We start from the raw sequence: 25,503 nt of genomic DNA on the forward strand, positions 1-25,503 counted from the left end.
AGGACCAGAGTCAAGTGTATTATTAACCAAATATAACAACCAGGTGCTAATGATCAGTTTTACATTATTGACAAGGTATATTAGAGAAGCTGTAACATGCATACGATTTTTATATGTGATATGCATACATTCACCATTACACAAAGCTGTCGGGTAGGTATTTAGAGCATTAATCGTTATTTTAATATTTACAGATTTTTAAGGCAATGTCCCTTCATAATAATATGTTGAACTGTATTATTATATACAATCTAAAACTATAATTTTAAGTGAATATATTGAACAATGGAAAAGAAAACTAATGCTCCAAATCCAAGTACTGTGGCGAAGACTTTCTATGACATAGGCAAAGAAAATTCTGTAAAACAAAGGTGCCTTCCAAAACAATGACATTAAACATTTCTACGTAAAAAGAAACATTTCAAAATTTAAAGCAGCATACTTTATTAAACAATGTTTTAATGTCAGAAAATTGAAATCATATCATTTTACAGGAAAGTTAGACTATCTGACATGTTTTGATATATACCAGACCCAAACACTCGTTAATATACACTGCTCCACACTGTTTATCTGGGAGCTGTTTCAATCCTCATACGTTTTTTCAAACAGTGTTGCTTTTTTTTTTTTTTTTTTTTATATAAACATAAAATAAGGTTGTGGAGCAGGGAGCTGTTTTGACATCTCCATACACATGGGTGTGTAAGTGTGAGTGCATGGGGGTTTAAAAAATAAATAAATAAATAAATAAATAAATAAATAAATAAATAAATAAATAAATAAATAAATAAGTCATATTTCTCATTTCAGAATATGGATTTTATGTAAGTTTGGCCAAAAGTTAAGGATACTGGATTCGATGATAAATGTGTCCGAGCGGTGTAGCTCAGAATGTGTGTCTTTACTGGCAATCATGAAGAAAAGCAAAAGAGAAATGGAGTGAAATGAAGTTAATCATTAGTACATTTAGAGTTTCAGGTTTCACTAAAATTGCTAAATTCCTTTGTATATACTCATCGTCTAATCTCAGTTTCATTCAGTTTTATTTGTATTGCACTTTTAATAATAGACACTGTGCCAAAGCAGCTTTCCAGGGATAAATGTTATAAAATATGAATTTATATGTCAGTGACTATAAATTTAGTGCCTATAAGTCTATTCCTAATAAGCAAGCCACTGGCAAGGAAAAGCTTAATAAGATGGAATGAGGAAAAAACCTTGAGAGGAACCAAACTCAAAAGAGAACCCATTCTCATCTTGGTAGCACCAAATATCCAATCATTATAGTTTTATTATTAATGAGGTGAACTGTTCATTCATGGGTGCTTAAATGCAGAATTGTTTATGCCAACTGTAGTTCTAAACCATTGTAGCAGACTGTTATATTACTTAATTATTATTAATCTGTCCAAATCCATTCGAAGTTCTTGAGATCCTCTTCATGGACCTTGAGGCTGCTTGAATTGAGCCATCCTAAGCTGCACAAAGTGGTCTTCAACTGAAGAGAACTTCATCCAGACATAGGGCTTTGTTTTGGATCAGGCAAATCTGTTTAATAGGAAAAACCAAACGCCTGTTCATTAATGCATTTATTTGATCAGCCAATCAAACAGGAGCAGCATAATATATGAAATTATACAGATAACAAGAGAAGAGCTAAATCTAATGTAATGTTATAAAACATCAGTATGGGGAAAATGTGATATAACTGAACTATTTGAATATGAATTGCATGTATCTAAATCACAATAACAAAATATCACAATCAAATTTAACATGCTAGGAGTAAGATTTATTTTAAAACTACTGGTTATGCTTTTGAGATAGAACAAAAAATGAGTCCTAAATACAAATACAGATTTGATGTGAACTCCACCAAAGGCAGAATATAAGGCATACCCAGGAAAAGAAGACAGGGTGTTAATAACTAGTTTATTTACAGGGATGTCGAACACTTCATGTTTGGTGCATGTCCAGTGTAATTATTTAGACAACATTCTATGTGGTTACACCTTTCTGTGTATGCTGTTGATGAAAATCCCAAAAGATCAGTAGTTACTGAATTACTCAAACCAGCCCTTCTGGCACCAGCAATAATGCCATGGTTAAGTTCTGGCTGATTTCAGTCTCTGTGGGAAACCCTCTGACCCAGCCATGGCCTCCTGCATCACTTTATTGCTCACCTGTGTCTATCTGTGCTATCTAAACTCTTCTCTGTTCTCTTCACAGTTCATCTCCAGACTATTTTCTCCAGGCAGGGTTTTGACAGTATGCATGCTGCCTGAGTTGAACTTTCAGATGAAAGTCAGTAGCTGGTGTAAATAATATGCACTCGGTTTCCCTCCTGTCACTTTCTTTATGGGATTTTCTATTCACCAAGTCCAAACATATTTTTAAAGTTTTGAGATGGAAACTGGATCTACGGCTAAACCATGTGTCTGCACCCCTAACACCCTGTGACGTATACAGAACTTTGTTTTGGTTACAGATAAAATCACAAATGAAACACTTGATATGTGTGCATGTGTGGCTGATATGGGGGTTGTGGGGAGATCTTGGGGATCTGTCATCCTTCTGCAGACTTTTCTCCTCATAAGGCACCAGGGGAAGAAGGAGGAAGTGATAAGGTCTACATGGAATGGTGATCTTTCAAAACATTTCCACAGAACAATGTAGGCAAAGTTTCCTATAGGATCCGTTCCACTATGCTATCTGTGCTTTGAAGTTACGAGTTAGGATTTAGCTGAATAGCCTTTTCAGAATCTGAGCTTTGTTAACAGCAAATCTATTTAAAAATATTTCTAAGGTGTGCTATTACCAGGTTGAGTGGAGTCATGGAATTTAAAACACAGGGCTAAAAATTCTTTGGATGATTGCTGGTGTTATTTAAGTAAAGACTTTTATTTTTTTTTAAATAGAGGGCTTTATTTTTTAAACACTAAACCAGTCATTTAGTGGTTTAATGCATTTGAGCCAGGTTTGGATCTTAATATTTGGATTTGACTTTTAAGTGCAATCTGTTTGTTTAAGGGTTTAACTAATCCATTTTTATTCCCTCGAGTGTACTTTTACTAGCCTTATACTTCTCCGGCAACTTCTCAGTCTGCCTGTCTGTTTCTCTCCTTGTCTGTCTGTCGGTCTCCTTGTCTCAATCTTTCACAGTGTTTCTCATTAGTGATAGCTCTTTTGGTATCTGCTGGGAGGCACAGAGTGTAGTGTGTGTGTGTGTGTGTGTGTGTGTGTGTGTGTGTGTGTGTGTGTGTGTGTGTATGTGAGGGAGAGGTGGCGAGTGCCAGACATATGGAGTTGATCAGCAGACTGGGTGCTGATGTTTTCTTTGGGAATGCTGACAGACTGACAGGCAAAACGAGTGCAATCCAGTGACACAAAATATCACTAAGGCTCTGCTGAACAACCAGGAGAAGGGAGTGAGCAGAGAAGGAGAAAAGAAGACCAAAAAAGTAAAAGGGAAAAAAAAAGACATTTATTGTGACTGCCCCTTTTTTTCCTTTCTTGCTGAGGTTGCTTTCTCCCTCTCTCCTCACTGTTACTCTCACTCTGCTCTTCTCATTCCCTCTCTCCTTCATCCCAGGACGGACACGCACACTCTCTCTGACTGTTTGACTCTTACGTCTCTCATGGAACTTTTTTCACCCCACTCTCTCTTTTTCCCTCTCATTTAAAATGATTCTGAAAGGGAGGGAAGTGCTTGAAGGCTTGCTGAGATGCAGAAACTCCCCAGATGCCTGAGACTGGCGCGGTGAGAGGAGAGGATTTGCCCTGCCGCACACTGACCACTCAACTAAATTATTGCAAGAAAAAGAGGAAACAAGGGCCCACAGAGCGAGAGGAGGTGTGAATCACACTGAAAGAATTAATTCTCCTTTCCTGGAAGGCACTACGGACACTTTCACCTTCCTGCAGCGTGGATGTCATGGCTGCTTTGCAGTTTTCAGTCACTGTGTGGTTCCCCTTGGTGATCTGGAGCCTGCTGAGGACAAGTGGATCCAGCATTCCATCTCAAAGTCATCGCAACATCTCAGAGAGCTCGGAGAGCAAAGTGGAGCGTCTGGGCCAGACCTTCAGGCATAATGTGCGTCTGCTGCGTGAGCGTGGCAGCCACCTTGAACTTGTCTTCCTTGTAGATGAGTCCTCTAGTGTGGGAGCGACCAACTTCCGGAGCGAGCTGCACTTTGTGCGAAAGATGCTCTCGGATTTTCCGGTGGCACCCGAGGCCACGCGTGTCGCCCTCATCACCTTCAGTTCAAAGAACCATGTGCTGAACAGGGTGGACTACATTTCTGCAACCAAACCTGACCAGCACAAGTGCTCACTTTTCAATAAGGAGATTCCTGCCATCACCTATCGAGGAGGAGGCACATATACCAGGGGAGCATTTCAGCGTGCAGCGGTAAGTGTGTAGACTTGTTCAAAGGGGGGCTGTAGGTGTGTGCATAAGAGAAAGATAAAGAAAGAAATGTGTGCTTTTTTTCCTGTGAACTCAGCCTGAACAAGCATTCCATCGATCATTTTACTGTCTGACTGACATACATGGTCAAATGGTTAAAAAAGAACTTAGCAAAAGATGAAAAAGTGAAGTATCTGTGCATAAGGAAAACTACAGAAATGACAGTGTGGGTTTAAATAAATTATTATAGGTAATTCAGTTCACAGATGGAATAATGAATAAACCAGTTTTATCGCAATTTTTTCACATTCTTACATCCATATGCTCAGTAATGATTTGAACCACTGTCCCTAAAAGGCCTCAACATATTCCACATAAGAAAAATGAGCTCTCACATAAGCCATTAAACAGCGATGGAGAGGATATGGAGTGTGAAAGTGATTCATTCCTCTAATGCACAGGGTGAAAGTGCAACGTTGTGTAACGCTGATATGGCGCTACTCCTCCTCTCATCCTAAACTTCACTCCCTTAACTTTCACTGGGTTCATGAATAGAGTGATAGCAGAGTACTGGATATAAACTGAACTTAGAGAGGCTGCGTGAGGCCAGAGTAAAGCGAGGCTACAGGAGACATGTTGACATTTTGTATGCTCTGATCCACCTCCAGCTATACTGTGACAGTGAGATGCAAAACTAAACTAAATGTTTTGAAAAGACTTAGCATTTTAAATACTAAAAACACATTCATAGGTAAAATGCTCAAGTCAAATAATAAATTATGCAGAGTCATATTGAAATAATTTAGTTTGTAATGTCTAGAGCCCTGTCTGCTGCCTGAGAATGGAAATACAATTACATAAAGGGTGTGGGGAGCTAAATTCTGGGCCAGAATAAGGAAATTTAAGCCTGGAAATAAAAAAAGCAGCAACCAGCATTGCATAGCAATACCAGGAACTACCATTTTGTATGATTGCAATTTAATTATTGTTGTATTTATAGATGCTCTGGTTATAGATGCTCACACGATCTGGTCAACAAACTGGACCTTTAATCCATACAGTTGTTAGTAAGACAGTTAATAATCTGCCTTCGGAGAAAGAACTCATCTTTTAATTATAATAGTGAACTCATCTCTGTGATGAAAGATTCCTCTGACTCTTATTCAGGCCCACTTTCCCCAGCTGTGAGGCCTATTGCGGAAATAACTACAGTCATATCCTTTTGTGCTTTATAGGCATAAAGCTGTGATTCATTTCAAGTTAATTCTTCGAATCAGACAAGAAACAGAGATAACGGGAGATAACCTATTGCTAATAAATTACCCTTTTTCCTTTTCACTGACACATATATGCTATATGACTTGCTCTCCCTCTCTTTTTCCAATTCTTTCCTTCTTTTTTATATTTTTAGGAAATACACATGCATATATTCAATATACCACCCAACCACGCACTATAATACCTAAGGTATTACTGTACATGTTAGCACTTTCATAGTGGAATCCATTGGTCTGTGCAATTATTTTATAGGCAAAAATCATAATTTACATTCCCAACATTTACATATTTAAAAGTACGCTCTCATAGTTAATTGTTTACTTGAATTATTATTTGAACTGAATGGGTTTAAACCTACCCTGACTCTCACATACTTTCAGTAAGCACTTTATCCTGGACATGCTAACAGTGAATCTGGATTCTATCTCAGGAAAACTGGGCATTAATAGGCAGAACATTATTATACATTTAAATAATTAATCAAATAGTGAATTGTTGAGGGGTTTTTTTTCAGTTAAGAGATTCCTGCATGCTGAAAGTGTGAGGATCCCTTCTACTAAAAATGGTATTACTAAAGGAGACTTCATTCCCTTTAATCCATATCCCTATTAAATTGTGTTTCTTTATTAAGTATCCAAAGAGCTATTAAACTTCATAGGTGTATTCAAAGACATGTAATCTTTCTAAACCTTTTCATATCTGATATCCTGTGGCTTGTATAAGCACTCAGCTGAGTTCAATGTAGCTCCATGGTTGTGTGATGCTGGGATAAAGGTTAAAGTCTGTAGACTGGATGATGGAATGGAAGTCCCAGCGATTACAAAATTCCACATGGTCAGCGCTTTATGGCCTTTTGCATTATTTCCAAATCTGTAAAAATGTGAAACTTTCTTTCTTTGAAGTTGCCAGGTTCTTTCCTCTCTGATGATTTGCTCTTTGTATGATTTCTACGGATTATCATTATTTACTACCAGAGTCTCTTGTCTTTGCCCTAGAGAAAATCAGTGCCAAAACAACTTCATGCTTCCCCCTCTGTCTGTGTCTGTATGCATAAGTGTGTGTGTGTGTGTGTGTGTGTGTGTGTGTGTGTGTGTGTGTGTGTGTGTGTGTGTGTGTGTGTGTGTGTGTGTGTGTGAATTCTTTCCTATGCTCTGCAGATTTTTCACCTGGCCGCTTTTCTGATTAAGGCCAGGAAGGATGCATAATAGGGTTCGGTTGGATACATTAAGACTTTAGTGTTAAAAATTGAGGCTTTCTGCCAAGTCAGAGATTTTGACAAGTTTGTGTGTATAGACAGTAATTGTAGCAGGAGTGAAGATGAGTTTAGGAATTTACTAGTAATATTTATAGCAGGAAATCCCATTCTCACAAGCATGCACATACAAATGAGAGCAGCTGGGACTTCTCAAATCATATGCACTGGATAGCCTTGTCAAATCTTTTTCTTCCATGTGAGCAATACAAGTTTTGCTGAGGAGGGGTGAAAGGGATTCTTGCATAATAATACTTTCTTCCCTCTTAAAACCCACATTTCCCAGCAGAAATTCCAGAGAGAGGTGTTTTGAGTGCCATTGACCCCTCCAGCGTGGGTTTTGAACCCCGGACTGTGGGAGAAAGATTGTCGCTGGATGTAAACAGAGCTGCTAGTTCTAATTTCACTTGCTAGCTGTGCAAAACCATCTGTCAGTAAGTTTCCCACTGAGGCCCTGATTTACTGAGATCAAATATAGTCAGCACTAATTTGCATGTGGATGGTGGTTAAATTGCACGTGAAAAAAGTGGGTGTGTTGGAAATAATAATTGCATGAATGATGTCACTTGCAAATTAAGCGGAAAAAGCAATATATAAACGAGGTTTATGTATGTGTTGTTAGCCGCAGTCAGATTGCTACTGAACTTTGTCACATCTGCATAAGTTAGTTAAAATGAATAAATATATTATCATACAAATTATCAATGAAATCGCTGTTCCTGTACATTTGGCCTAAATTGCATACTCAATCAGGCAAATGCACAAAACAAGACATGTGCTGTTCTTTTATTTATTTATTTATTTATTTATTTATTTATTTATTTATTTATGCAAACCTCCGTAAACCGTGTGAGTAAATGCATGGTTGCTGTGGCTGTTAGCAAGTTTGCAAGGGTTTTTATTCAACCCGGTTCTGACCTGGAGCATGTCTCTGTTTAATAAACAAAGCAGCATAAAAACTAATGAGCAACTGGTAGATCAAATATTTTTTTTAATTCTAGTTATATTTACACATACACACAAATGCACACACACACAATATAAATGTGCTGACTGTTTCTGCTCTGATCTGCAAATGTAGGTGTAAATAAATGGAAAAATAAAATTGGTTTAGTCGAAATGTTTACAAGATTAAAAGGAAAAACATTTTGTTACATCATTAAGCCACAGCAGATTGGCTCGAGACAAAAGTGTTAATTACACAACAAAAAGATGAAAAGGAAAGACGAAAGGTCAGAGAAAGGAAGACAAATGAGAAACAGCAAACAGCTCTGGTATTCCCTCTATCCCTGCTGGGATGATAAGAGAGGATTGGGTTTCAACAGCGAAACCTTGCTGTTTCCTGCACACGTGTTCGCGCTGCTAATAGGGATTGATGAACGAGATCAATACTCTCCCCAACAGACAGATAAGGCAGCCAGGAATTTCTTTAAAGTGCACTGAAAGTCTGAGAAATGCCTGCAGACAGAGAGAGATAAGACCCAGGGGGCTCTGTTGACCCCCAGCAGATTACAGTATATCATGTGCAGGATGAGGATGAATGAGACGTCTGACGGGTTTATGTTGAACAGAACTGGCTGTGGTTTTGTAGTAACAAATCACTTGCAGTAGGAAGCATTGTGTGTAATGCATCGAAGAGCGCTTTGGGTCTGGTTTGCACCTGGCTCATATCATCAATAGCATTTTTTTCTTTTATCATCAATAAAACATGATGAAAACTTGAGGATCTAGGTTGAGGAAACTCAATCATAGTGAGTCTCGTGATATCATTATGCGCATTTGTACCACAATTTAGCCATAGCACTGATGTTTTTACACTTTTATTAAGCTCGGGATTGAAGAAATGAATGGATTAAACAGTTATGGGTTTCTGATATGCTGTTTTTAAAAATGAAGGCTTGTCATTTGTCAGAAGGTTTATACAGAAATAATCAATTATGACCTCATATCAAAGTATCAATAGTTCAGTTCAGTTTTGGGATATGCACAATGTCAAAAAGCAGCTTTAAGGAAATTCTGATGTAAAATTGATTTCTTGGGACAACAAAAGGCAACACCAGATAGTGGTAATTAAAAATCTTTAACAGTGTACATTTGGAGAATATTAAATGCAAGCAGTACAATAGTTTTAAAATTATGTGTACTATGTGCATTCGGAGAGAATGAGCACAGGATGTGGGTGAAGTCTATAGGAACAAATGTACAGTTTCAAAAAATACTTTACAACTGTTATCACTGAAAGTTGAGGAATCACAGTTAAGGATTTTGGTGCCAAAATGTTCTTCATGCAGCTGAAGAAGACTAAACAGATTAGAATCAATCTTAAAAATGAATAAAGAAAAAAAAGCATTCAGACATGTGGAGATGATTTCCCTGTGGAATCTTCAAACGTGTCCAATTCAGTTTTTCAATATTTGTTTAGCTATAATAGCTCAAACAGTTTTCTAGAAAAAGGCTTTTTAAAAGATCCTTCGAGTCTTTGAGATTTTAGATGTTCATTCAAATAAAAATTGAAACCATGGAAAATGAACACAGAATTTTCTAAGAGTCAGCTCATTATTTCCATAGTAGCTGTTTCTTGTCTTCTCCCCTTTGTCTCTCCTTCCCCTTCATCTATTACAAAAAAGCGAGACAGCTTTAAATAATAGGATCAAAAGGTGAAGAAACAGCATGTTCTTGTCATTCTGTGAATGGAACCGGGCCTGCTTTAACAATCTCACAACTCTTATCAAACTTTATCCTTACACACAATTTTTTTTACACACAGGTCATTGAACTTTTCAAACTAAATGAAAATCTCTGAGTAAATGAACTCAGCAGACCCGACCTCAATCAAAAATCATTTCTGAGATGTCAAACACCGGGCCGTGAGTGTGTCCCATACACTAATTCTTTCTTACTTTTTAATTGGTACTGTCATCGCTATTTTAAAAATTCTGCTCCTGGTTTTTGCCAACATTGTGAGGCGTGTTATGGAAACTTCAACAAGGCAAATAAGGTTTCAATACAGTGAGTGAGAGAATGTGGAGGGTGGTGGTGAGGTTGATGAAAGCTGAGCTTAAAGAGCTGTTAAAGGGCTGGGGTACAAAAAACTGCACAGGGTACAAAGAATATGTGACACAATATTAGCATAATTGCTTTAAGTATTTACAAATGTTTGTGTGAAGGGCAGAAAAGAAAATATGGAGAGAGCAGGTAGAATGACATAAGTAGAGGGTTCGAGGATCCTATTATTTTTTGCATTTGAATATTTTTATATGAAATTTCAGCAGACAGTAAATCAGCCTCAGTGATTATATGACAGTGAAGGTTAAAATAATTGTATACACTTAGCTGACGTGGCTGTAACACTATAACGGGATAATAACAGGAATTTATTGAATGCATTTGGGTTGCTTACATGGTTCATGCAGACACTTGTTCATTCATCCCTCTCCAGCTTTATTCAGCGGAATTTATGAAAACAAAATAACAGCTATAGGAGTAATTAAATATTTTGTGAGAGAAGATGGAGGTGGGGAAAAAACAGTCATACACATACCTTGGAAGTATTTGTAATGAAGTAAATAAGATGTGGTATACATTTGAACATAAAAATAACAATCTAAAGCTACATGGAAGCCTTTATGCTTAAATAAAGCATTTTGGTTTGTAGTTTTAATTTGGTGATTTCTAATTTTGGAGAACTAGTATTTAACAAATGATAATGGGTTCACAAATAAGAACATTTAAGAGACTCACTTTAGGCAAAAGTGGTTAACTTTTTTTTTTGTTGTTGTTGCTATATCCCAACTTATACCACATAAGGATAAAGATATCTAGGGTTCCTGGTGACTAGTACAGGAACACGAATTTTAAGGTGCAACATTTTGTTGTAAGTCCATTAGTTTTTATTTAATATTATTCAGATTCATTTTTTTATTCATTTTCAGTAAACCACTTAATGGTGGCCAGAGAATATATAAATATTCTGGGAATATATCCAGTTGCTCACAATGCACTACTACAATAAAGTGAGCTTCGGTCCCTTGTTGGTAACCCTGCCCACTCTGCAACTGTAACTTGTACTGCTATGGACACAGAAGCAGATTTCAGTTTTTCCAGCTTAATTTGAACTGCAGTGATTGCTGTTGGTGCTGGACACCATTGTGGTGTCATTGGCTTTTGTAGGAAATAAACAAGGCTGTTGTTTACACTTTTCAAAGCTCAAAACCTTCATCTTTCAACCCCACAATCAATGTGTTGTAGTTATCGCACACAAACGGAAATGTCTGTCTTTGTGTTTGTGTGTGTTTGTTTAACATATTTTCTCATACCCTGGTTCTAAACACTTTTCTGAGGCTACTTTATTTCCAGAGGACCATTTTAAGTGCCTGCTGCATTTTTTTTTCCTCTAGGAAAATAACCTGTTTTAAATGAGCTCAGGATACGAAGATGGAAAGCAATCTTGCTGATGCAAATGTATGAAGTTTTGAGTGGAGCCAAGAATGAAAGCCCCAGACTGCAATACAGGAACCGAGAACCTGGCAGTGCATTGCATTGTGTTTAACATTGTGTATTTAGCATATTTTTCTTTTTTTGTCTGTTGGTTCGATTTATAGTGCTGGCTATAAATCATATCATAACCTTACATTAATGTACTCATTCTTGTTTTGTTACACATATTATAAAGTGTTTAGGAAGCACCATAGCATTGCTGAGAGAGATCCTACTTTAAATAGCTTACATCCCAGTGCACTTTAAAGTTTAGCATTCAAAGTTCACACTTTGAATGAGATACAGGAGGTGCTACTGACACCATTGTGTGTATCTGTGTGAGCGGGTGGCAGATAAGAAAGTGTACGGTCATACCAAAAAGGATTAACACTTTACAGTAGGGATCACATTATTGGCCTGTCACAGTTTGTGCAGATAAGAGTTCAAGTCATAGTATGCATAGTATACATCTAAAATTAAGATGAAATCCTTCCGTGGTGCAAAAACTGAGTGCAAAACTATGAAAAGGGTCTTTCCGAATATTAAATTATATACTGTAGCTATCTTATACGGAAAATATTTATGTAGTCTAATATGCAAAAGAAAACCTTCTAAAGGATGGGTTGAATTCTAATGTGCAGGTTTATTAATTTTGTCTCGAAGAGACTAAATATGTACAGTACCTCAATTTTGCCACGTAAGTGCATTTATGTGGGGCCAGTAAAAAAAAAAACAACAACAACACTTTGACAGATGCGTGTAAAAGTGTCCCAATAAAATACAAAGAAGCAATGCAAATAGAATTTGTGTTTGGTGGGATATTCCTAAGATAGGAATCCGAATTTACAGCCATCCTGGCCTTTCTAAAGTAATGATTTGAAAAATGAATAAATGAATAAATCGTTGGTTTCATTTGTCTGGATGCAGTGGCCCATAACAAAAGACAGACTCCCAATACCAGACACTTTCACACAGGGACCCCAATGGCATCAAGTTCTTCAATACAAGGGTTTCCCTGAAAGATGCAAGAGGTATTATGTACTACTGAGCTAACATATGTTTTAGCTTTTTGTTCGCTCTAAATAATTATGTTTTTGTTTACTAAATATATAGTTACTTATGTACTGTATGTTGGTCTAACACTGATTCCATCACTCACCAATAATCTTAACTTTTCTTTGTTGAGCTTTGTCTTGTTGAGTACCTGATTTACCTACTAACTACTGTTTTATGTGTAGATGATAGATTTTGTAGTTTTGTTAACCCAGTAAACTTTGAAGCCATGCAATAAAACGATATCTAATAACCACATTTTTCCTTCCCGACATGCCTTGCGGTCTGCTTTACCCTTGTTTCCTGAATCCTCTTTGCCAAGATCAATGCCATAGTTTTACCCTTGTGCCAGGTGCTATCAATCAGATCCAGATGGTAAGGCATAAACCATGCTGGTATTTGTAGGCCTCTGAACATAATCTTCTCACCATCTCAAAAACAGATATAAATGATCTAAAATGAACTAGAGAGATCAGAGTTAAGCCACAGGTGGGAGGTTCAACTTAACCTCAGGGCAAATGGCTTAAGACGTGGAGGCGCAGATTGGAGGAAGCAGAGTAGTGGGAGTAGTAGTGTCCTCTAGCTGACACTTGAGATGAAAAATGTGTTTGCTTTAAAGCGAAAGAACTCTGGAGATGATTCTGGAGAAGCATAAGCCCCATGGAGAATTGAGAGGCAGAGTAAGTGGTTGGGATTTTGTAACCTGGTATAACAAGTATTTAGAATTTAAGTCCACTTTTACACATATATTATATGGCTAGTATGTCTGTCTATTTGTGGGGCTATTGCAATCTATTGCATTGAAATGTGTTGAACTAGATTTTCCTTCACTGGAATTAAGGAGCCTATCCCAGACCTGTTGGAAGAACTCAAGTGGATGTCACAGAACCCTGATCTTAATCCCACTGAACACATTTCAGATGAATTAATATTACAGATGAAGAATTGGAACACAGACTGCGCTCCGGACCACCAGACACCAGATCCTGACCAGTGTTTAAGTTTGGACTGAGATATTCAAAAAAGCACATATGGGCATGATGTTCAGATGTTAATATACTTACAGTTTTCTATACACATCATGCTTCTGCAGTGCTTCATCTCTGTTCTGTTCTCAAGTTCACACCTTATAGCACAGTTAAGTAGCTCATGTCTACAAAAATTACACCTGAGCCAAAAAATACAGCATTATTGATTTACTTCCAGCACGTCAGTTAATTCAGAGCCCCAGGTGGTCTCAGACAGGTTCATTTAGTACAGAATTCATTAAAAAGTGGTAAACATTAAATGTGAAAGCTTGCTAAGATTGATAGGGCCATTAGAACGAAAGGACAAAAAGGATAGAGCTGTGTGTTCTCACATGCCAGAACTCAACTAGTAAAATTGTCCATGTCCAACAGGTTGAAAAGGCAGTGGAAAACTAATTCAAAGCCACTAAGAACACAATAGCAGTCTCCTGGTCTTTCTTATAATTCCACCAATTATTTCCCACTGTTATGTTCTGAAATATATCAAATCAAATGTATCAAATGGGCTCTTTTTAGAATCCCAGCACTGTATGTTTTTCTGACCAACATTTGATGATGTACTGATGAGGTTTGTTTGGTTTCAGATCCATCTCCTTCCTATCATTTTTGTTTCTTTTCAATTACAGGCAAGATTGCCATCTGTGCTAGGAATCTTTCTTGATTTAAATATAGTGCATGTATAATTTACTGCATTTACCAGATCAAATGCAGATATTGCTCTCTCTCTCTCTCTCTCTCTCTCTCTCTCTCTCTCTCTCTCTCTCTCTCTCGCTCTCTCTCTCTCTCTCTCTCTTTCGCTCTCTCTTACACACACACTCTCTTATTTCTCATGACTAAAATGTATGTAAATAAATGTTAGATAAATGTTGTTTTGGCATTAATCAGCTAACTATGTCCTGTATAGTTTTTTGGCATAATGTCCCACCATGTCAATTACTTAAATGATGTACACACCAACATCGCACACAAGCGGGTAATAGCAATGGAGAAAGTCCATGGAAAATTGGTTTGCATCCCTACATTAGAACCCATGTCCATTAAAATGTCAGGGTTAAAAGAGAGTTTCTGACAGTTTGGTAAGATTAGGCTAACCATATTCATTTAAGAGAAGCAGTTACATGGTGTAGTGGATTAGCATCTGTTATTTAAGGTTTTAGTTATGGTGAAGGTAGCATATTTGATATTATATAGGCTTTTAAACTATTGCATTCATTTCTTTAATTTTGTCGAGATGACCTGATACAATTCTAAAATAAAGGTTAGCCTGTACACATGATGGTGAAATAAATAAATTTATGTGGAGCTCTCTCCAGGGTAAATCATGTATACATATCACAATCAATTGCCAATGACTCCTATAAATTATACTGATATAACTATTGTATTAATATAAACCTTTTCTGAATTTAAGTTAGACAAAACAATGCAGGTTTGTCATAATGCGTAAATGAGTTGTTACATTAGGCATGATTCTAGACTGTGTACATTTACATACTGAACAGAATGTATTTACTGATGGTGAAGTCAAAGCACTTTAGTAAGTTGCTCTGCTTAAGGGTACGTGCCAAATGCTATAAATGTAAACCTTGATTTTTGATTACAACCATTATTACTGTAAGAGGTGTTGTTATAGAAACTAATTCAGCACCAGTGTTGGGAATGTAGCAGCACTGAGACATAAAAACCAGTATTTATTACACAGGTATTTGTTTTAATGTCAAAGTTTCTGCTGGCAGCACATTTGTTCCACATTTCCACCACATATTCATTTGCAAATGTTCCCATGACCATTTCAGGATTACTTTAAGACTTAATGTTGCTCAATAGTACAAGATTGGATGTAGTTCATTTTATCCAGCTGAGGATGTTTTTGACCTGAGTGATCATGTTGATGTTGTTAGTTTATGGCACCAGAGCCAAGAACTGATACCATGTTCAAAAAAATGGAAAATACTGCTTCAGATTTTGACCAAGCATGGAGTTTGTTGGAGTTTGTTCCATCCGGCTTTCTTTCTTTATTCGAGTTGGAATTTTTTGAACATGAGATATCCCAGACAGCACATGGAACAAAGTCACATAAATAAAATAAAGTTTTTTTTCACACGAGAGATGAAAAACTTTCTTTACATTCCATCTTTTTTCATCTTCTTACCTTGGTGACATTAATGCAGTTGAAATATTTGTCATTATCCAGAACAGAACAGACTAAAGACACTCAGCATTTCACACTGAGACCAGTTCAACAGATACTTTGTATCTTCAGTTAGCATGCTCTGTGGTAACAGATAGGAAATAGGTGATTGGATAAAGGATTATATCCATGTTAGCAGGTGTGAAAGCTTCAAGATGAAAGGCACAGCGTGGTCAGAATAGTCAAACAAATCCCAGACATGTTTCTAATGATTCCTGGTCCTGGGGTCCTGTCATGTTGATGTTAGAATAGTGGGAAAGATTTGTCCTCCATTGTGCAGATGATAGGAATTAGTTGTGGGTTTTTTGGTCGTGTGTGCGTGTGTGGGTTTTTTTGGTTGTGTGTGTGTGTGTGTGTGTGTGTGTGTGTGTGTGTGTGTGTGTGTGTGTGTGTGTGTGAGTGAGAGAGAGAGAGAGAGAGAGAGAGAGAGAGAGAGAGAGAGAGAGACTAAAAGCATTTACTGATGCTTCTCCAGGTTTATGTGGTGATTATAACCCGTTCAAACATTCTTTAACACCATGCATGCAAATACATCATGTTGAATCATGACATGTCTTTTGGCCAAGTGTTGAATTTCACTCGTCTATAGACAGTTTAGCAAACAAAAATCATTCATACAGTCTTCTGCTTGTAAGATAGAACTAGTTTTCCTGCAGTAGATGCTGTAATTGAACAGCAAGACCTAGCCCCCTTAAAAAAACATGTCCTTTTAGTATGTGAACCTATGTTTGAACATCTAAAGAACCAGACATCTTTTTTTAGAAGACGAAAGTATGAGAAGCAAACTATCTATCTGAGAAATGATAGACCAATCACAAACAGCTCATAACATGGAATCCAAATAATCAAAAGCGCTTGAGCAGTTTCCACCCTTAATGTTACTAGCAAAAGACAAGCATGTGAACTCAATGTGTGCTTTGTTTAGAACAATCCAGAAATCATAAGTAGTGTCACTGTTAAGGGTCACAAAACTGGTATGAGCCAAAAAGATGAGAGAATAAAAACACAAAAAGTAATCACAGTTCAATAACATATGTAGTATACAATTTTGCAAAGCATCATGACAGAAATAGGTATTAATAAGCAAGAAAATCAAGGACAAAACAGAAAAGGTGAACACAATAGTGCAACAAGCAAGTGACAGGACAGAGATAGAGACAAAACAGAATAATAGACACATGGCTGTGAGAAAAAAAGCGCATGAAATTGCCACATTTCTAGATTCTCCTGAGGAATGCTGAAAAATGAAATGCATTTTCTAGCCAGTGGAGAATGCAAAAAAATTCTAAATCTGCTACATAGAATCCTATTTCTGACTAACCCAGATTACTAACACGCATCATGACTATCTACCAGCTTGTTTATACAATCCCTAACATAATAAAGTACTTCAAGATGTTAATCGTGAAACTAAATCACCAAAAAATATCAGCTCTGAATTGGACTTTGTCTGACTTTGTTTCTGCCATATGGAAAAAATAGGTTTCAGGTCCCATAATCACAAAACCCCTAAACACTGTAAAATCCACTGCTATTAAATAGTGGACTGTATTCTGAACGTATGTCAGGGATTTTATGATATTTAGACCTGCTCAGGGTGGTTGCACGATGAAGGAACTCCAAGACTGGCTGAGAAATATTCTTGTATTTCATCTGGTTCAGCTGATGAAGGATTTTTAAATGAAGCACTATGTTGGAACAGGTGCATTAGATTAAGAAAGTTTAAAATGGTTCACAGTACAAGGACCACTATTTGGAAACCACAGTCACAAATACATTTTTGGGGGGGGAAAAGCTTGTGTGTGTTGTGTGTTTATCTTTGACCACTATGTGGGCAAATGAAGGACTAGTTCAGGAACAGTGGTTCACAGCACAGCTGTGCCACCCCATAATTACAAAGTCGTGTGTGTGTGTGTGTGTGTGTGTGTGTGTGTGTGTGTGTGTGTGTGTGTGTGTGTGTGTGTGTGTGAGAGAGAGAGAGAAAGAGATTGTTGGACTACTTGGCTAGTTTTACATTTTTGGATAAAATCTGTGTGTGATGTACATCTTAATACATTTTACTCTTTTATTAATTACAAAAATCAATTTACACTATTTTCAACATAGTGTTACACTGTAAGGTGATATGCATGCAAACACACTGTAAATATAATGATACATATCTTTAAAAAAAGCAAACCACAGTGTGTGCCCAGTATTTGCCCAGGTCATGCAGCTCATATATACTGAAGAGAGCAGTTAGAGTTCTCAGGTTTAGCTCTGCTATTATGTTTCATAAGCAGCAGTTAATGGCTTTGGGTGTCTGAGAGAAATCATGTGCTTGTCCAAACCACTAGGTTGATTATCATGAAATAGGGGGAACCCCACTACTGGGTGGGATTGGGATATGACATAATTTGGAAAACTTTGGTTTAAAAAAAAAACACAGACAGAGCAAAAATGTGCTCTTTACCATCCTTTCAGCAGGATTTCTTTATCATTACAGAAAATCTGTAATGAAAGCTTGGCAGTAACACATGCATGTAATTACCCTGTCTGTACTGACCACTCGCCAGAAGGATTTAATCAGTCACTTCCCCATTCTGACAACTCTTCCAGCATCCCACCTACACCACATAAATTTATTTCCCTCTATGTTAATATCTGGGTTTGCCTTTTCTTCAAATTCAGATTTATACCTCTAAAATGTTGATATAATTACAATCCTTTATAGAGTTTATAAGCAATTATAAAAAAAGAATTATACAAATGTTCCACACTGAATGATCCTCGTTTAAAATTTTCCAGGAGAATTCAGATGAATGCTTCAAAAGAATGATGAGTGTTTCCGATAATAATGCTTATGATTTTATAGCAAATCACTATTTAAGTCACCTTTTACATGAGTTTCAATGAATTTTTAATAAATCGGTGTCTCATCACATTTGACTGTTTTTATTGTGGCCTATTCCCATTGCTAACTATTGACTCACTTCCCAACTGTAAACCAGAATCAGATATACTGGGTGCCAACTGTGTGTTTGAGCTACTGTCTCATAAATGGCCACAATCACACCCTCTTATAGCTCAAGGGCCCACTCCCAAAGGGCCTGGCCGCACTGACATCACTGCGGTCAAATTGTACATCTGTGTGTATGTGCGTGTTCGTTTGTGTGGATATGGTCAGGTCGTGGTCTTACTCTCCTTGATGTGAATCCAGTTATAGATAAAGACTATAGTGGCTTTCTCTGTCTCTTATACACTTTCTGCTTTCTCAATTCTGTTCACACTTCTGTGTGTTTGGTAATATTCTGGTGATTTTGTGATGGTCACTGGGTTTTTATTTGAGAAAAATGTACAATCTTTTCTTTAGATTTAGAACTTTATGAGGCGACAGACTGATGACTTATTTCCAGACTTGGTTTAGTTTTACAAAGTGGAAACATCTGAACCCATTAGCCTGTAACACTCATTAGTCTACAATAACAGACAAAGTACACAGGAAACAAGTGAAACAGTAGCCTATAGTGAGACCAGTGCCACATATAAAGGTGCATAAAAATGTTCAAATTAAATTATTTAGCATTTTTGCTATGCTTAGTTTTTAGTTCAGAAAGTGGTATTAACTTGTTCACCTTTCCTCAGCAAATTCTGCGGAATTCACGTCAGAACGCCACAAAAGTCATCTTCCTCATCACAGATGGCTACTCGAATGGTGGAGATCCTCGGCCAGTGGCAGCAGTGCTTCGCAGGAGTGGAGTAGAGATCTTCACCCTGGGCATCTGGCAGGGAAATATCCGTGAACTTCACGACATGGCCTCACATCCCAAAGATCAGCACTGCTACTTTGTGCACGATTTTGCCGAATTTGAAGCTCTCGCACGGCGTGCACTTCATGAAGGTGAGATCTGAAATTAGCTGATGATGCAGTTCACAATATCTGGAGATAATGAACAAGTGAATAACTAATACCAATAATTTTCCAAGGAAACTGTGTTAAAATAATTTCAGACTGAACAGTTTAAGTACTTATAGGTCAAATAGATTTCTCAAACTATTGTTTGAAAATAACCCTAGCAATGAGCTCTGCATCCACTAGATTTGTGGAAAGACCTTTTCATTTCTTTCCCCCCAAAAAAGGAAATGATGTACAGTGAGGAAAATAAGTATTTAAACACCCTGCTATTTTGCAAGTTCTCCCACTTAGAAATCATGGAGGGGTCTGAAATTGTCATCGTAGGTGCATGTCCACTGTGAGAGACATAATCTAAAAAAAAAAATCCAGAAATCACAATGTATGATTTTTTAAACTATTTATTTGTATGATACAGCTGCAAATAAGTATTTGAACACCTGAGAAAGTCAATGTTAATATTTGGTACAGTAGCCTTTGTTTGCAATTACAGAGGTCAAACGTTTCCTGTAGTTTTTCACCAGGTTTGCACACACTGCAGGAGGGATTTTGGCCCACTCCTCCACACAGATCTTCCCTAGATCAGTCAGGTTTCTGGCCTGTCGCTGAGAAACACAGAGTTTGAGCTCCCTCCAAAGATTCTGTATTGGGTTTAGGTCTGGAGACTGGCTAGGCCACGCCAGAACCTTGATATGCTTCTTACAGAGCCACTCCTTGGTTATCCTGGCTGTGTGCTTCTGGTCATTGTCATGTTGGAAGACCCAGCCTCGACCCATCTTCAATGCTCTAACTGAGGGAAGGAGGTTGTTCCCCAAAATCTCACAATACATGGCCCCGGTCATCCTCTCTTTAATACAGTGCAGTCGCCCTGTCCCATGTGCAGAAAAACACCCCCAAAGCATGATGCTACCACCCCCATGCTTTACAGTAGGGATGGTGTTCTTGGGATGGTACTCATCATTCTTCTTCCTCCAAACACGTTTAGTGGAATTATGACCCAAAAGTTCTATTTTGGTCTCATCTGACCACATGACTTTCTCCCATGACTCCTCTGGATCATCCAAATGGTCATTGGCAAACTTAAGACGTGCCTGGACATATGCTGGTTTAAGCAGGGGAACCTTCCGTGCCATGCATGATTTCAAACCATGACGTCTTAGTGTATTACCAACAGTAACCTTGGAAACGGTGGTCCCAGCTCTTTTCAGGTCATTGACCAGCTCCACCCGTGTAGTTCTGGGCTGATTTCTCATCTTTTAAGGATCATTGAGATCCCACGAGGTGAGATCTTGCATGGAGCCCCAGTCTGAGGGAGATTGACAGTCATGTTTAGCTTCTTCCATTTTCTAATGATTGCTCCAACATTGGCCCTTTTTTCACCAAGCTGCTTGGCAATTTCCCCGTAGCCCTTTCCAGCCTTGTGGAGGTGTACAATTTTGTCTCTAGTGTCTTTGGACAGCTCTTTGGTCTTGGCCATGTTAGTAGTTGGATTCTTACTGATTGTATGGGGTGGACAGGTGTCTTTATGCAGCTAATGACCTCAAACAGGTGCATCTAATTTAGGATAATAAATGTAGTGGAGGTGGACATTTTAAAGGCAGACTAACAGGTCTTTGAGGGTCAGAATTCTAGCTGATAGACAGGTGTTCAAATACTTATTTGCAGCTGTATCATACAAATAAATAGTTTAAAAATCATACATTGTGGATTTTTTTTTTTAGATTATGTCTCTCACAGTGGACATGCACCTGCGATGACAATTTCAGACCCCTTCATGATTTCTAAGTGGGAGAAAAATAGCAGGGTGTTCAAATACTTATTTTCCTCACTGTATTTATACAATACTTATGACATAATACAAAATGTCTGCTTATTACAATAATAATAAATGAACAGCAATACTGAAACTATATGGTCTATTAAAAATGTGTGTTCACTATTTACCAGGTTAGCATGACAGACTATTAATTAACGACTGCATATTATTTTGCATGAAGAAACAACTGCATCATCCAAAGTTCATACCATGACCTTACCTACACCTAAAATTGTCTTTCATGTAAGAAACGCATTGAAAACCTTAGTATTATATTGTTGTCTCTAGTTGTGTGATAAGCTGATGGTTTTCAGAACCAGTTCCAGCTGAATACACATTTCCACAAATATACAGTATGTCACTAAGAGTCACATTTAATCCTGAATGAATAAACAGATTTTACTGCATACATGAACATAGCTGTAAATGTGCCATCCCACAATATTTAATGAAAACTTTGCTTGGATAAGGTGCAAGGAAAAAAATTTAATTCCTATAATCCGGTGCTACCCGTATCGGTTTCACTGTGTCTCTCTCTTCCTGACTTTGCTCTTGGAACAAATGTTTTCATCTCTCCCTTCATAATCCCAGTTCTTGTTTCTAATAGCAACCTCAATATAATACAAAACCCGCTGGAATGAATCACAATGTTCGTGTTTCTGTATGTGGAGAACCTTCACAGTTTAATATATGAGGCCCAATAGCCAAGTAAACATGTTCTACCTACAAATGTATTTAATCCATCATCCAACTGCAGCCAGCCATGCAGGAACGCTCATAAAGAGCCACTTAGGATCTCTGTGAATAAGTGGTATTTCTGAGGGAAGATATGTCTCCTGTTCAGAGTGATATTCTGACTTCAACCAACAGCTGGACTCTAGTCTGTGTGTGTGTGTGTGTGTGTGTGTGTGTGTGTGTGTGTGTGTGTGTGTGTGTGTGTGCGTGTTAACATCTGGAGACCAATCCACTTTTGTTTGCTCTGCATATAAGACAGCATTCTGCCAGCATTTTGGATTTCATTATTGTACACACACACACACACACACACACACACACACACACACACACACACACACACACACACACAGACACACACACACACACGCAAAATCTGGGTTCTGAGTGTTCTCAAAGCCAAAACTATCTGTTCACACTGTCCTTTTCTTCCATTTGTTAACTGTTGGCTTCCCTCTCTCCCTCTCCCCCTCTTTCTTTATCGTTTAAAGACTTGCCCTCAGGTGGTTACATCCAGGATGCCATGTCCTATTGCTCCTCTCTGTGTGTGGAAGGGAGGGACTGCTGTGACCTGATGGCCAGCTGTAAGTGTGGCACACACACTGGCCAGTATGACTGTGTGTGTGAGAAAGGGCACTATGGCAAGGGCCTGCAGCTCGAATGCACAGGTGAGTCTATGCCAAAGCACATTTAATGTACAGATACAATTAAGCTTCCAGACTGCAAGGGTGGTGTGTGAGGAGTGATTTGCATGTGAAAGTGTTCTTATACTTTGGTAAAGAACCCTTTGCCTGTAATACAAAAGTTTTCCAACTTGATTTTGCAATTTTATTCCACTTGCAAAAATGCTTCAGATCTATCAAATTGACAGACCTGTTTAACTTATTGCAGAGGTTTTGGACAGGATTTAAGTCTGGGCCATTCCAAAACATTGATCTGCTTCCTATGAAGCTATTCCTTTGATAAGTTGTATTTGTGCTTTGGGTTGTTGTTGCATGTGCTTCTGCTGGAGGGTGACATTTTTTTATTATTATTTTCAGCTGTCTTTTTCGTGGTATTTAGAGCAATCCATGGTTTCCTCTGCCCCAGTTCCAGTCATAGACAATCTGTCTCATTGCATAATGCTGCAATCACCATGCTTCACCCTGTGTATGTTCTTTGGGTGATGAGCTGTCTTGCTTTTTGCATTAAACATAGTCTTCTACAATTGTGCCCTAATGGTGTTACCTTGGTCTCACCAGACCTGTACACGATTTTTCACCTGTATTAAAGATTCAATCAGACTTGGATCAATTTTTTTCTTTAGATACCCTACCCAATAACACAGACTTGAAAAGTATTTTAGATTGTTTTCACATGCAGAGAGTAATCATTACTTTTCAGATATTTCTGCTACTTTAATTGTATCTTTTGTCTCAATTTTGGATAGCCATCCTCTTCTTGGTGATGTCACTTGTCCCATTTATTTTCCACTTAGTGATGATTGCCTCCATGGTGTTTTATGGTACATGAAACATCTAATGCTCTGGAAATTCTTTTGTACTTTTTTCCTGATTGATACCATTTGACACTGAGATTCCATTACATGCTGTGTTGTAAACTCTCTGCAGACCATGTCTTCAGCAGATGAAGATGCAGAACTGCCAAGAACATTCTAAAAGTTTAGCTGATCTTTATTTTAATCACTTCAATTACAGCAGGTGTAAGATAACTACTTTCGAATACGAGTTTAAATGTGAAATCACATATTATAGAGGTGTACAGTAAGCTGAGTTTTTTTAACCAATTGAAGTACTTTTTTATTATTTATTTTCTGATTTATGCGATCAATTCAAATTCTATGAACTCACGTTAACTAAAGTTTTTGTTAAATTTCCATTCATATAAATCTAAACTAACATATCGTTCTTTTGATTTGTATAATTATTGTCAGTTTGGTTTTATTTCATTGAAGTAACTAAGGTATATTATATATGAATATAGTATATATCATTGGTGGGCTGTGCATTTCACACCTAGGCTTTAAGTGGTGTCCTACCTGAATTAATCCACCTCTTAACACCATCATTATACTATAGAAAAAAAAATCAATATTATACAGAAACACAGTATAACAGAAAGCTGCATCTCAGACAGGTATCTCATGCAGTGAAAATGCCATTATTAAAGCACAATTAACCCAATGTAACAAGTCTCCATTCACTGCAGCCGCAGCTGCACCGCCATGAAGTGTATCTGCAACCAAAACTATTTCTCCTTTATCAGTCTTGTGAAATGAAAAAACATATATTAAATCCACATAGGTATATTTGAGCTTGTGCAGTTTGCTATAGATGCGGTTTGCGAGCTCTGACTAGTGCGCTCTTTGACGTGAAAATGACATTTTTGAATGCTTTCTAGGTTGCTTTGGGCTAAGCAAGTCACAATCCGGTTAAAGCAACAGCTTCAAGCAGCATGGATTGTAAAAAATAGGTTGCCTGCAGTGTTTACAGTGATGGAACAAGGCAGAAAGATACCTTTGACCCTGGCAACACGTGATGTGGTGGCTAAAATCTAATTGGATAGAAAATTTAATCAAAACCTACACTTGGACCAGAGAGAAAAACTATGAAATGAAGAGAATAGACTATTGGGAATACTTTAATGCATATTCATGGACAAAAAATATGTCAGTGATTCTGATGTAGTTTAGTCCTTCTGATTCACTCCAGTTTTGGCAATCACAAAATGAGCAGACAGAAACAGAAAAGACGCAAAGGAGCTCATGCTGTGCGACTGAAAGCGAATCAGGAAATGAATACAGTGTTGTGAAATAAAAGGGCTACATTCTGCAAATGCACACAGGAAGAAAGCAGAGGCCAAGAGCTCAGCTTTAACGCATACAGAAAGAAATAAGGCTTGATGATGGTGGTCTGTAATTAATGTGTCCACAGTGAGATGTTTTCTTTCACTCTACATTGGTTCTTTTCTTTTTCTCTCTTTGCTGTTTCATGCTGCTCTGGAAGCTAAAATAGATGCACTGATGTGTTAACAGTCTGTTGACTTATCTTTTAAGCAGATACACATCAATGCACACTTTTTGCATGAAATCAAGCGTAAATATTAACTTGTTTCATAGTTTTTTTGTTCACGTGTTATTTTATTAGAGTAAAAACTTACCAGAATGGTATCTTCTTTTCATAATGTTTTATTTCTGTATTTTTAAAACAAGTGTAATGGGGAGTGTATATATTATATATCGTATATTCCTACACACCAAAAGTGTTTATTATTTCAACCCTCATAAATGTAGACTGATCCACTACCCCACTCTAACCTCACCCAAATACATTAGCAACATGATCCAGTGTCTGAGCTTGTGGTGGCTTTGGAGA

The 25,503-nt window shown here is 37.6% G+C and overlaps 1 protein-coding gene across 5 annotated transcripts in view; it reads left to right on the forward strand.

Moving 5' to 3' along the window:
* The first annotated feature begins 624 nt into the window (after nt 1-624).
* Nucleotides 625-25,503, forward strand: part of svep1 (sushi, von Willebrand factor type A, EGF and pentraxin domain containing 1) — a 91,513-nt gene continuing 66,634 nt past the window's right edge. For all 5 annotated transcript variants that reach the window (XM_083541396.1, XM_083541397.1, XM_083541399.1 and 2 more), the window contains exons 1-3: nt 625-4,411; nt 19,311-19,566; nt 22,621-22,797. In XM_083541396.1, the coding sequence (XP_083397522.1) occupies nt 3,935-4,411; nt 19,311-19,566; nt 22,621-22,797 (910 nt within the window). In that variant the 5' untranslated portion in view covers nt 625-3,934. The remainder of the gene's footprint in view (nt 4,412-19,310; nt 19,567-22,620; nt 22,798-25,503) is intronic.

Source organism: Silurus aristotelis (assembly GCF_946808225.1).
Source record: "Silurus aristotelis genome assembly, chromosome: 5".
Taxonomy (NCBI): Eukaryota; Metazoa; Chordata; class Actinopteri; order Siluriformes; family Siluridae; genus Silurus; species Silurus aristotelis.